Source organism: Poromitra crassiceps (genome assembly GCF_964638095.1).
Source record: "Poromitra crassiceps genome assembly, chromosome: 20".
Classification (NCBI taxonomy): domain Eukaryota; kingdom Metazoa; phylum Chordata; class Actinopteri; order Beryciformes; family Melamphaidae; genus Poromitra; species Poromitra crassiceps.
The window spans coordinates 29203328-29215787 of record NC_139637.1 but is presented as its reverse complement, the minus strand read 5'-3'; the positions used below and the strand labels follow the sequence as shown (position 1 = coordinate 29215787).

At 43.7% G+C, this 12460-nt stretch overlaps 1 protein-coding gene across 1 annotated transcript; it reads left to right on the top strand.

Moving 5' to 3' along the window:
• Window positions 1-1380: 1380 nt before the first annotated feature.
• stk35 (serine/threonine kinase 35) lies at window positions 1381-5770 on the top strand (the record flags this gene model as incomplete). The annotated part of the gene is made up of 2 exons (XM_083657031.1): window positions 1381-1948; window positions 5034-5770. 2 exons carry the CDS (start codon window positions 1381-1383, stop codon window positions 5768-5770), a joined length of 1305 nt encoding a protein of 434 aa, XP_083513157.1.
• Between the last annotated feature and the right edge of the window lie 6690 nt (window positions 5771-12460).

Sequence of the window (12460 nt, the reverse complement as noted above, 5' to 3'; positions counted from 1 at the left end):
TGGGAAAATAAATGGCAGGTAAAAAATCTCTGGTACAGTGCTGAAGCAGGAAGTAGGTGGTCACTTTGCCTCTCTATGGATCCCAGTTAAAACTCCAGTTTTGAGCCAGACATTGATTGCTTCAGTGATATATCAAAAAAGCAGCACCATTCTTCCCATTAAGATGGTAACATTTTGTCTTTGGCAACATTGTGCATTTATTGAACTTGAAAAAACTTTCTTTGAACTTTGAATATATTTGAACTGAAAAGCAGAAATAAATGTAAAAAAAAAAGTAAAAATAATAATACAAGTAAATGGACTAACTAAAATAAATTATATATAAAAATGTTTTATCTCGGTTATCTTGTTTTCATAATTGTGGGAAGCCAAAAAATGTATTAATTGCACAGCCCTATGCTATTTGTAATTTAATTAGCCTGTAATTTGTCATTTACATTTCAAGTAGTAGGCCTATTGTTTTGGGAGATGTTTGGGGATGTGTTCCCAGAGTTTTTGTTGTTGTTAAGTGGTTGGTCTGAAAAAGTTTAACAGAGGATGGAAGTCTGGCAAGAGAGACATGGCATAGCATAGCCTGCCTCGCTCAGCCCAGCCCATGCCTCAGTACACGTGTGCTGTGTTCACATCAGGCTCACATGTTAGTCCATGCTGGACCGGACCGGGATAGAGTGCAGTCATTTCACAGGCACAAAGCAGAGCCAGATCACTGCTTGATGTAGTATTTCAAAATAAAAACACATGTAGCCATTGTGCACCTTTATGACGGCCACATGTGATGAAAGAAAGAAGCTTGGTTGACATAATTTTGTATTCATGCAAACTGCTCCGCCCACCGATGTGTTGTGTTGTGGACATGGATGTATAGTGCCAAAGTCACGCCCCCTCCGGGTTAGGAATTGCGAACGAAGGGATTTCATCCGTCATTAATTTTCGATTTTTTTAAATCCGTTTTTTTTTTAGGTTCGAGTGAAATGTTATAAGTTATCTCTGCTGATTATAAATATAGCTGATCCGCTTGGTTTTCGTATTCCTAACCCGGAAGAGGGTGTGACTTTGGCACTAGGGTTGCGGAGCTGCAGATTAAGCCCCTCCCACTGTTCTCTCTTTGTACTTTGGGAGCTGGAACAGAACATTTTGTTTATGTTCATCCAGCTGCACAGACAGACCGACAGGCAGGCAGGCAGGCAGCCCACTTCAAGCCTTTTAATTCAGCCTCAAAAACACAAGCGGACAGACTGGCTCACTTTAACCTGCTGCACCTCCACAAACTGCCGAGCCAGCAGCGTCAGGAGGTCCCGGGTTACTTTCCGAGCTGTGCGCTAAAGTAATGAGAGAGAAACACGCCTTCCCTTCATGCTTGTTTTGGACCAAAAAGAAAGCATGGATCTTCGCGACGGGAAGAAGAGGAGGAAGATGCCGCCGGCCCCCGCACACCACCACAGCCCGTGCTGCAAGCGAAGCGTGCCCGGGAAGATGAGGCGGGAGGCGGGCAGAGTCCTCCGCTCTCTGACGGTGGAGGACAACCAGCTTGCGGAGCCCATGGAGCTGGACCTGGACCCGGAGGCTGGAGGAGACGACAGCGACTGCTTCTCCATCAGCTTCCTCAGGCAAAGCGAGCTCCTGCAGGGGGGCGTGAGTGTGACGACGACGGCTCCCCGGTACAGCCTGGTGCGGGAGGTGGGCCGGGGCAGCTACGGCGTGGTGTACGAGGCCATAGCCCGCAGGACCGGAGCCCGGGTGGCCGTGAAGAGGCTCCAGTGCAACGCGCCGGAGAAGGTGGAGCTGGCTCTGGCTGAGTTCTGGGCGCTGGCCAGCCTGGAGGAGCGCCACCAGAACGTGGTGCAGCTGGAGGAGTGCGTCCTGCAGAGGAACGGCCTGGCCCAGAAGATGAGCCACGGCAACAAGCGCTCCAAACAGTACCTGCGACTGGTGGAGACCTCACTCAAAGGTACGCGCTCCCCATGTAGTTGGGTGCGTTTTTATTTCTCTTTCTATTCATTTTAATACAATGCTCTTCAGTAATGTATAAAAGTAGCCTAACAAGAAATTGATAAACCAATAAAAGCGAGTTCTAACTGCTAAATTATTGAAAATGTCCTCAGTGAGTGAGTGATCTAAAAAGTGATTTTGCCAACCTGAGCTGCTGAAGTAAAAGTCTCTGCTCTCATCTTATTGTTTTTAATCTGTTCAAATTACACAATAAAGTCTCTGTCTTTGTTCTCTTGTGATTGATAAGGAGCCTGTCAGCATCACAATTTTCATAACCAAAATAACACTGTCCCTTTTGGACTAAACTATAAGCTCAGCCACTTTTTAACTTAGTTTAACTTAGTCAACTTTGTCTGTTATATTGATTTCTGCGTTGATTTGTATTGGTTTGAATGACAATGATGGTTGTTATGCTTGAGCTAGTATGTAAACGAATGTGTAAACACATTTGGTTATTTAATATTAATTTCTTCAGTCATTGATGAGTGATTTTGTCAGCAAGTGAATGAAACGAGATGCTCCTTCACCTCATGGTGAGGATGATGTGACTGTGACATTAGCCTAGTATAGCCCAGGCACTGAAAGTACACAGTGTTACTCTCAGCTCACAGAGAACACTGTGTACTAGTTGGCAGCAGGTTAATCCATGCTTTGTTGACTGAATCTTTCAATACTGGACAAGTAGCCCCAAAGTCTCATTTTAGATATTGTGATGAAATATTGTGACATTATCTTATGGAACTTACGGTTTAATTCACTTGTATTTATGTTATTGTTATCAAACCAATTTGACCTACTTATGGCTCCCCTCCTTCGTCTTTACCTCTAATAGAAAGATAGCATCTGTGTTTTTGGTTTGTGTTGATAACATTTTGTCCATTGGTGAATTTGACCGTTAATGCACAGATTATTACCATTGAACCAATGCACAGCCTTTGCTACCCGTCTTTTAATAGTCTGTTATGTAAGTGTCACCATTCAGGACAGGCTGTTCCTCTTGTCGTCATCTAATGGAATATTCATGTTGAGCTGACTTGTTCTGTGATCATACACAACCAGTAGATTTGTCTGATTTTTTATCTCAACATTTGAGGATATTTTATTTTTTTATGAATTTGCCCTCCAACCTTTTGTCTTGGATAACTTAACCTAGTTTCTAGCGGTGGGAATCACCAGATGCCCCACGACACGATATCATCACGATACTTGAGTCACGATACGATAGTATTGCGATATTGCGATATGCTAGTATTGCGATATATTGAGTATTGCGATATTGTGATGTGTTGTGATGTATTACCTTTTTCAACTGCAAATGATGTCCTTAAAGGAAAAAACTCAGTCAACATCTGTTTATTTAATGAAATAAAGTTTCCCGTCTGTTCATCTCACTTCAATACTTTTTATTGCAGCAAAATGGGATTGTCAAGCAGACAGACTGACCAACACTGTCATAAAAATCTTGCATGATGCACTTGACATTTTGTATAATAAAATATCACAATACTTGGCATTTGATACGATACGATGTATAACAAAGACCACCGGCCCTGGTCGTGTGGCAATTAAAGTTCTATTCTATTCTATTGCCCACAAAATATCGTGATACTATGCTGTATTGATTCCCCCCTCCACCCCTACTAGTTTCTAAAGCTGAAAGCACAATGGTCAGCAGCACTAGCACCCAGTCAGAGCAGCCCATAACAAAGCCTGTCTGTTTCCACTCAGTTTAATTAATGATGCCGTAGGTAGCTACACTGGCTGTGAGCTCACTATACCTTATGGATACTCGCACGCCAGATGCATTGCTGCCTCAAAGTGAAGTTGCATTGCTGAGACCTGCAACATCAGCAAGTGATCCCCTCTGATTTTCAGATGAGCAAATGGTTAATCGTTGAATCGATTAGTTGTCGGCTCTTAAATTAATCGGCGACTATTTTGATAATCGACTAATCGGTTTGAGTAATTTTGAAGGAAAAAGTCAAAAAGTCTCTGATTCCAGCTTCTTAGATGTGAAACTGAATATCTTTGGGTTGAGGACAAAACAAGACATTTGTAGGATGTCGTCTTGGGCTTTTTGGGAAACATTGATCCACAGTTTTCACCATTTTCTGACATTTTTGTAGCAAAACCACAAATCGATTAATCGAGAAAATAATTATCAGATTAATCAATAATGAAAATAATCGTCAGTTGCGGCCCTATTTACAACTGTTGTATAAAAGCAATATCGCATTTGAGGTCAAGCTGTTGTTACTGTCTGCCTGTATATCATCACAGCTGTGATTAACCCTTTCGTACCCCAAATCAACCTGGGAATAACCCTGGTTGGAGCCTTGGTGTGAAAGGAGGTATTAGATTAGGAAAGCTAAATGATTGATTGATTGATTGATTGATTGATTGATTTTATTCAAGCATATAACAGACACAATCCAAGGGATAGACATGTGAAAGTGTGAACACTTATTTCCAACATGGTCCCTGGTCTTATAAAAACAGGACATACATAACATCAAATAAACCAAATAGTGCAATCAACAAAATGGTAAATGGCCTGCATTTATATAGCGCTTTTATCCAAAGCGCTTTACAATCAGTAGGTACATTCACACATTCACACACCGATGGCATGCAGGCTACCACACGGGGTGCTGGCACACCATCAGGAGCAATTTGGGGTTCAGTATCTTGCCCAAGGACACTTCGACATGCAGACTGGAGGAGACGGGAATCGAACCACGCACCTACCTCTTTTATCCAAAGCGATTAGTGGACGACCCGCTCTACCTCCTGAGCTACAGCCGCCCCAAAAACACACAAGTTCAATAACCATTACAACGGAATGCATTACTCTAGTTTACTCAGCAATAATCTTTTCAGAAGGTTTTTAAAACCATTCAGAGAATTTGCAGATTTCATGTGGTTATGGGATCTTGTTTGTACGTCTGCCAACTTTTCTGTAGATAGGGAAAGCTGCACTGTCATGTGTCCACACCACCTCCCTAACAAAGTGATCTCTCTCCTCCTCAATCTGCGTACTGCAGGTGAGCGCATCCTGGGCTCCCCCGACGGCGCGTGCTACCTGTGGTTTGTCATGGAGTTTTGTGAGGGCGGGGACCTCAACCAGTACATCCTGTCCCGCCGGCCCGACCCCCGCACCAACAAGAGCTTCATGCGCCAGCTGACGCGCGCCGTGGCGTTCCTGCACAAGAACAACATCGTCCACCGCGACCTCAAGCCGGACAACATACTCATCTCGCAGAAGTCGGGCTCGCCAGTGTTGAAAGTGGCGGACTTCGGCCTCAGTAAGGTTTGCAAAGACGATGACGAGTGCTCGGCAGCGGCGGCCGGCAAGGGCGCCAAAGGCAACAACAACCAGAACAACGTGGTCAACGTCAACAAGTTCTGGTTGTCGTCGGCCTGCGGCTCGGACTTCTACATGGCCCCCGAGGTGTGGGAGGGCCACTACACGGCCAAGGCCGACATCTTCGCCCTGGGCATCATCGTCTGGGCCATGGTCGAACGGATCACCTTCGTCGACGCGGAGTCCAAGCGAGAGCTGCTGGGCACCTACGTCCGGCAAGGCAGCGAGATCGTGCCTGTCGGGGAGGCACTTTTGGAGAACCCCAAGATGGTGCTCCACATCCCTCAGAAGACCAGGAGCTCCATGTCTGAGGGGGTGAAGAAGTTGCTCCAGGACATGCTGTCTGTCAACCCTCAGGACAGACCCGACGCCTTCCAACTGGAGGTGCGGATGGACCAAGTCACGTGTGCTGCGTGACAACCCCCCCCCCCCCCATCATCCCCTTTTTTATCCTAACTGCTCAAAGAAGGGACCTCTGCCCTTCCCAGGTAAGCTTGACCGCCTTTCTGAAACTCACACATAGGGCTGCAGCTGCACAATTAATAAAATATGAATCGTGATCAAGATTTTGGCTTCCCACAATCATGAAAACAAGAACATCTCAAATGGAGATTAAATTGAGATCAAATGTGCCGCATTCCGTTTAGCAATGTTGCTCTCGTTTTGTCTTGTGTTGTAAATCCAGCGCACCCCTTTGCCTCACAGTGGTGCGCCCCGCCCCTCCTCCAAAGCCCCGCCCCTCCTCCAAAGCCAGTTCCAAGTTCAATAAATGCACAATGTTCCCAAAGTCAAAGAGTTGCCATGTTCAATAAGCGTGATCTCAATATTGATCAAAATAATGGTGATTATCATTTTCACCATAATCATTCAGTAGATCATGTGAAATTAACCGGGGGGCGGCCAGCTGCTTCTCACATCATATGGGTATTATAACAATAAAAATAAAAATCACATACAATACAATTTTACTTTGTTTACCATCTGAAAATATTATTACTGCCTCTGTTCTACTTGGTGCTTGTGTACAAACTGTATGATAGTGCTGTTGTCATCGTTAGGTGGAGGGAAAAAATGTGAATTGAACTTGCTTGATTAACCAACACTGTGTGGAGGGCCACATAGTATATTTTGAGAGACAAGCCGAGGGCCACTTAAGATCAGCCAAATCTGGACTTTGGACATGCCTGCAGTCTACCCTTAGCCTTGCTTTGCCCTCATTACTGATTGGGACGTCCCATACAAAGGCCAGTGTTTTGTGAAATCACTCGTTGTTGTGATGTTTATTATATAGTCGCTCTTTCTTGTCTTTCTCAGGTTTGCTTTGCTTTAGCAACTCTATGTTACTGCCACACTAAAGCACTGTACCAAGCAAAGTTGACATTAATGGAGAGCCAAAGTGAACGTCACTTCCTGCTTCAGCACTGTACCAGAGATTTTCATCTGCCATTTCTTTTCCCATAGACATTTCGTAAAATGCTTATAAAAATAGTTTTACTTGTTCAAACCAAATGGTTCCGATATATTTATTATTTTATATCTATGGGAAAATAAATAGCAGATGAACATCTCTGGTACAGTGCTGAAGCAGGAAGTGATGTTCACTTTGGCTCTCTCTTTGAGATCTGTTCTCATGAGGGCAGAATTTGGCCTCAAGCAGGACATGACCTCAGAGACAGCAGAGGAGTTTAGGTTTTCTATAGGATAATAGCAGGCACAGGTTCTCTATATGATAATAGCAGGCACAGGTTCTCTATAGGAGAATAGCAGGCACAGTTTCTCTATAGGAGAATAGCAGGCACAGGTTCTCTATAGGAGAATAGCAGGCACAGTTTCTCTATAGGAGATGTTCTCTATAGGAGAATAGCAGGCACAGGTTCTCTATAGGATAATAGCAGGCACAGTTTCTCTATAGGAGAATAGCAGGCACAGTTTCTCTATAGGAGAATAGCAGGCACAGGTATTTTTTACCATCCCCTAATGATGACGAAGCTGCCAGCATCAGGAAGCAGTTACGTTTGACGTTGTTTAAACTGCATGTTTATACTCCTGTCCCATGCTACAGTAGCTACAGGAAGCTAGACAGGAAAAAGCAGACCCTAAAATATATTACTACTAAATACTTTTTAAATAAATTTGGCAATGTTTGTTCTCTGTTTAAATTTTTGGATTGGACCTTCCGTTTCTCAGAAAATGTCAACTTTTCTCTGATTGGATCAAAATTGCCGCCGACCTCAAACCATCCAATCATGGCCCTCTTCACCCCCCGAGGACATTTTTACACACCGTTCCTCCACTAAGAGCAAACGCCCTTCCTTTCTGTGTGTGTGTGTGTGTGTACGTGTCTGAGTTAAAGTGACCAAGGTTTCATCTGTGTCCTCAATGAGGTTTCATCTGTGTCCTCAATGAGGTTTCATCTGTGTCCTCAATGAGGTTTCATCTGTGTCCTCAATGAGGTTTCATCTGTGTCCTCAATGAGGTTTAATCTGTGTCCTCAATGAGGTTTCATCTGTGTCCTCAATGAGGTTTCATCTGTGTCCTTAATGAGGTTTCATCTGTGTCCTCAATGAGGTTTCATCTGTGTCCTCAATGAGGTTTCATCTGTGTCCTCAATGAGGTTTCATCTGTGTCCTCAATGAGGTTTCATCTGTGTCCTCAATGAGGTTTCATCTGTGTCCTCAATGAGGTTGCTGGATTGACTTAAGTGTCTCACAGCATGTACCGGTACTTTCTCTCTTGTTAATCCTATTTCCGCCATCATGACGCAAGAAGCTCTGGAAGAAGTCAGCAAGACCGGTAGAGCTTAGAGACGAGGCCAGCATGACTGCTCTCTTTACCTGAGACATGCTCTCCACTTTCCAGGGATCAGCACATTACCTGAGTTCTCTCCTCCAGGCCAAACGAGGTTGGGTGACGCCCCTGGGCCGTGACGGTGAACTAGCGAGACGATTTGACTCGGTTGCAGGAGAAGGGATTTAGTTGACTCACTGATCAAGGTGCCAATAAAGGATAACGCTGCTGTTGTTTAATGCATTTCTCACTGTCAACTAATTCTATGATAAAAAATATTCAAACATTTATACATAATGCTGACATTATTATTATTATTATTATTATCCTGTTTTTTTGCTAGAATGACCCTAACCCCAACCAATCATCACTCCTCCATCATGTCCCTCAGATTCATTCATGGATGTATAAGGAATTAATCCATTGACTATAAAGGATTTATGTAGCTTTAATATAAGAATCCAGGGGGTGGCGGTAATGCAACACTTAAGTCACTAGTGTCAATTAGTAATTATTAAGCCCAATTTATGGTTTGTCGCACGACACTTTTGAAACACTCTCTCGACAGATATCAGATCAGAAAAACTGATCTGATATCTGTCGAGAGACCGTTTCAAATGTCTCGCACGACGAACCATAAATTGGGCTTTAGTCGGTGCAATTTTCACTGCAGTCATATTTCTTAAAGAAATTTGATTGATAACAAAAAGACTCAAATGTATTCATATGTATTCTAACTTTATTACATTTTTTATTTTTATTTATATATTTATTCATTTATTTATTAGTCAGGATGACATCACGGCAGACATTTGAATATTTGTGGAAAAACCTCAATAGAATATTCTAATATGAGAAAAACAGCCCTAGAAAATAACAACTTTCTGACTTGTCACATACCACTTTTTTTGCCGTCAACCCCGAAGTCATTGGCTCCAATTGTGAGCTAAAAACCTTGGGGGGAAAAATCGCTGTTACCATAAAATTCAGGCTATTGTAGTTCTTACCAAATCAAATTAAAATGAGAACAAATTCTTCATTATGCCGGGGACTATTCTCGCTGCTACGGATCCAGGTACCTGAGATGGAAACGATGGTCTGGCCCAATCACAGGGCATGGCAGTGATGAAATATGCTCCCAGAGTAACGGCATGGCTCTACCATGTGTTCTTAATACAACACAGTTCTACTGGAACATTTTGGCTTTATTGGGCATCGGCTACATGGACGAGACTTGTTGACAAAAACAAAATCATTGTTGATTTTCTTATTTTCATAAGATTTGTTGACAGTAAGAAATGCATTAAAACACCAGCATTATCCTTTAAGACTCCACATTTGAAACAAGCAAACAGAAGGCCATTCATGGTCATTGTGTTTCCTTGCTGGCAGTGAGGTGTACTGACTCACCTTTCACAGACTGGGGAAAAACACATATTTTACAAATCCTAAGAAAGTTGTGTATGATGCCCTATGAGTCTGTATATGATTTATATTTTAAGTAGAGCCTGACCGATACCTGATTTTTTAGGCTGATACGATATTAGGGAGTAAAAGAATTCTAATATCGATATATCGGCCGATATTCTTATATTACTGTATACACATTATATTACACAATTTATTTTGCAATGATCCCTCAAGTATCAAACACTTGACAAAGATAAGACTTGACATGACTGCTCGGGCTCTGTGTGTCTGTCCCACTGTGACATCACCCATAATGTCATAAATCCCACTGATGACATCATCAGTGATGTCATAAATCTGACATAATCAGTGATGCTGGTCTCATTGGCCACACAGCAGCCGAGTTGCGGGCAAGCCCGCGCAACGACCGAGCTGCAGGACAGACGAGCCTAGGAATCGAGCACGCATTTAGTAGTACAAAATGACCATAAGGTATCTATGTTGACCAATGACTGGATGCCTTGGTCAGGTGACTTGGTCGGGTGCTGAGAGTTGTGGCTTTCGAAACTCATTCTCCAGTTCATTTGGAAATGTCCCCTCCTGCAGTGGTGACGACGTAGAAAAAGTGCCTCTTGAAGAGCCGGTCATTGTCTCAGTTTGTTATGTAGAGCGGAAACTACACCTCTATTCAAGACATATGAGTCGATGTTCAGTGAGCCACAAAATCCAGTCTGTCGCTTTGAACTTGAACTCTCTACTGACTGGGGCTAAGCCCCTCCCCTCCTCCTTCCCCCAATGGTAACCCCTATTGTAAGAGCACACCCCCCTCGCCCCCCTGTGAGACCACACCCCCCTCGCCCCCCTGTGACGTAACAGCAGCTGTCAACTCCATCAGAAGGCCTGATCGCCTCCAGCAGCAGCATGTTATGCAACGCGCCCAGAGAGAGGCGGATTAGTGGCATTAAACAGAGAGAGTGCAGGGCCATAGCGTGTGTGTGTGTGTGTGTGTGTGTGTGTGTGTGTGTGTGAGTGTGAGTGTGTGTGAGAGTGTGTGTGTGTGTGAGTGTAAGTGTGTGTGTGTGTGTGAGAGAGAGTGTAGAGGTGGTGTGTGTGTGTGCGTGTGTGTGTGCGTGTGTGTGTGCGTGTGTGTGTGAGAGTGTAGAGGTGGTGTGTGTGAGTGTGTTAGGAGGTGACGATTAGCTGTGGGAATCGCAGAGTAACTCCTGATATAAATACGATACTATCACGATACTTGGCCCTCGATAACGATATCACGATACAGCGATTCTGCCTATCCCGACAGACAGACAGAGACACACAGACCAACAGATAGGCTACAGACTCATCCCGACAGACAGACAGAGACACACAGACCAACAGATAGGCTACAGACTCATCCTGACAGACAGACAGAAACACACAGACCAGACAGATAGACTACAGACTCATCCTGACAGACAGACAGAGACACACAGACCAGACAGATAGACTACAGACTCAGAATACTTGGAAAGGTCACCACTATCACAGCCTTCAGTACAGTCACGTCAGTCTTCAAAGACCCATATGGTTGAAACCCTGGTTGAGTAGCACCTCCCCCCGCGTCTTCCTCTGGACAGTGAGGATGCTGCTCCTGCTGGAGGGCTTATGAGGCAGCTTGTGTCGGGAACATTTTGTCCTCTCTGACTCTGCCTGCAGCCAGCTCAGCTCTGGAGTCCTCAGAGAGCGTTTGATGGCAGTCTTAGTATGATTTCTGCAAAAAGAAGAAGAAAAAAAGGAATCATGGAATTTGGTAATAAAAATGGAATCAACTGTAAAATATGGAATATTGCATAACTTTCCATACTTTGTCTGAAATTGATAAAAGTAGGCCTAATTATCAAAATCAAAAGAAGTCATAATTAGTGTAGTCACCTATTGATTTCATAATCGTAAAATAGGTCTAGAGAAATAATTTGTTTTTGATTTTTGATTTTTTTTTGGGGGGGGGGGGGGGGGGGTCGGTCTTGCGTCGGACCCTCACGTCACCTCACAACTTGGTTTTCACTTTGAGAAACATGTCCAAGTCTGAGTCATTGAAACAATTATTTCTAACATCTAACCCTCTTTAAAAAAAATTTTTTTTTTTTTTTTTTTTTTTTACGGTAGTAAGAAGCTTTCTGTTGGCCCTCAGGGTTTAGAGTTACAACTGCAAAAACTAGTTCCTAGTTTAACTGTCTTGACAAGTCTCTTTGTATTCTTCAGTTGAGGGTGTAACTGGACAAGAAGTACATTCCATGTGGAAACCACAGAGTAGGGGTGTGAGTCTTTGGTTTATCTCACAATTCGATTGGATGCCGATTCCTGGCTTCATGATTCGGTTCAAAATCGATTTTCGATTCCAAACGATTCCTGATTCAAAATTGATTCTCGATGCAAAATCGATTCTCGATTCAGTACATAGGGGGATTGCAGTATCTACTCCAGTCCGCTGTGTGTGCTAAGAAAGGCGGAGTAGCAAATGATTGCATGAAAACATGATTATCTCGTTTCTTTGATTTGAAAAAGTGTGATAAACTGAAGCACAGTAGTGTTGTAGGCTTTTTTGAAAAGGTGTGTTTGGAGTTGGTTTTTCAGTGAGTCTGAGTTTGGGATGTTTGAAGGGAGGGAATTCCAGAGGCTCTGGGCTCTGTCCCCCAGGGTGCGGCGTTGCATAAGCTTTCATATTGCTGTGTGCTGAGGTATGGGAGGCATGCCAGCCAAATGTGTGCCTCTGGTCAGAGAGCACTAGCCTCACAGCATTCCCTCACAGAGGTCATTCACAGCTCATTTTCTGAGAGCCACATCCACCAAAACAACATGAGTAAGAAGTTCAGAACCCCCCCAAACGGGAAGATTGGGTTTTCCAAGAAGGTTGTAGGCCAAGGCTTA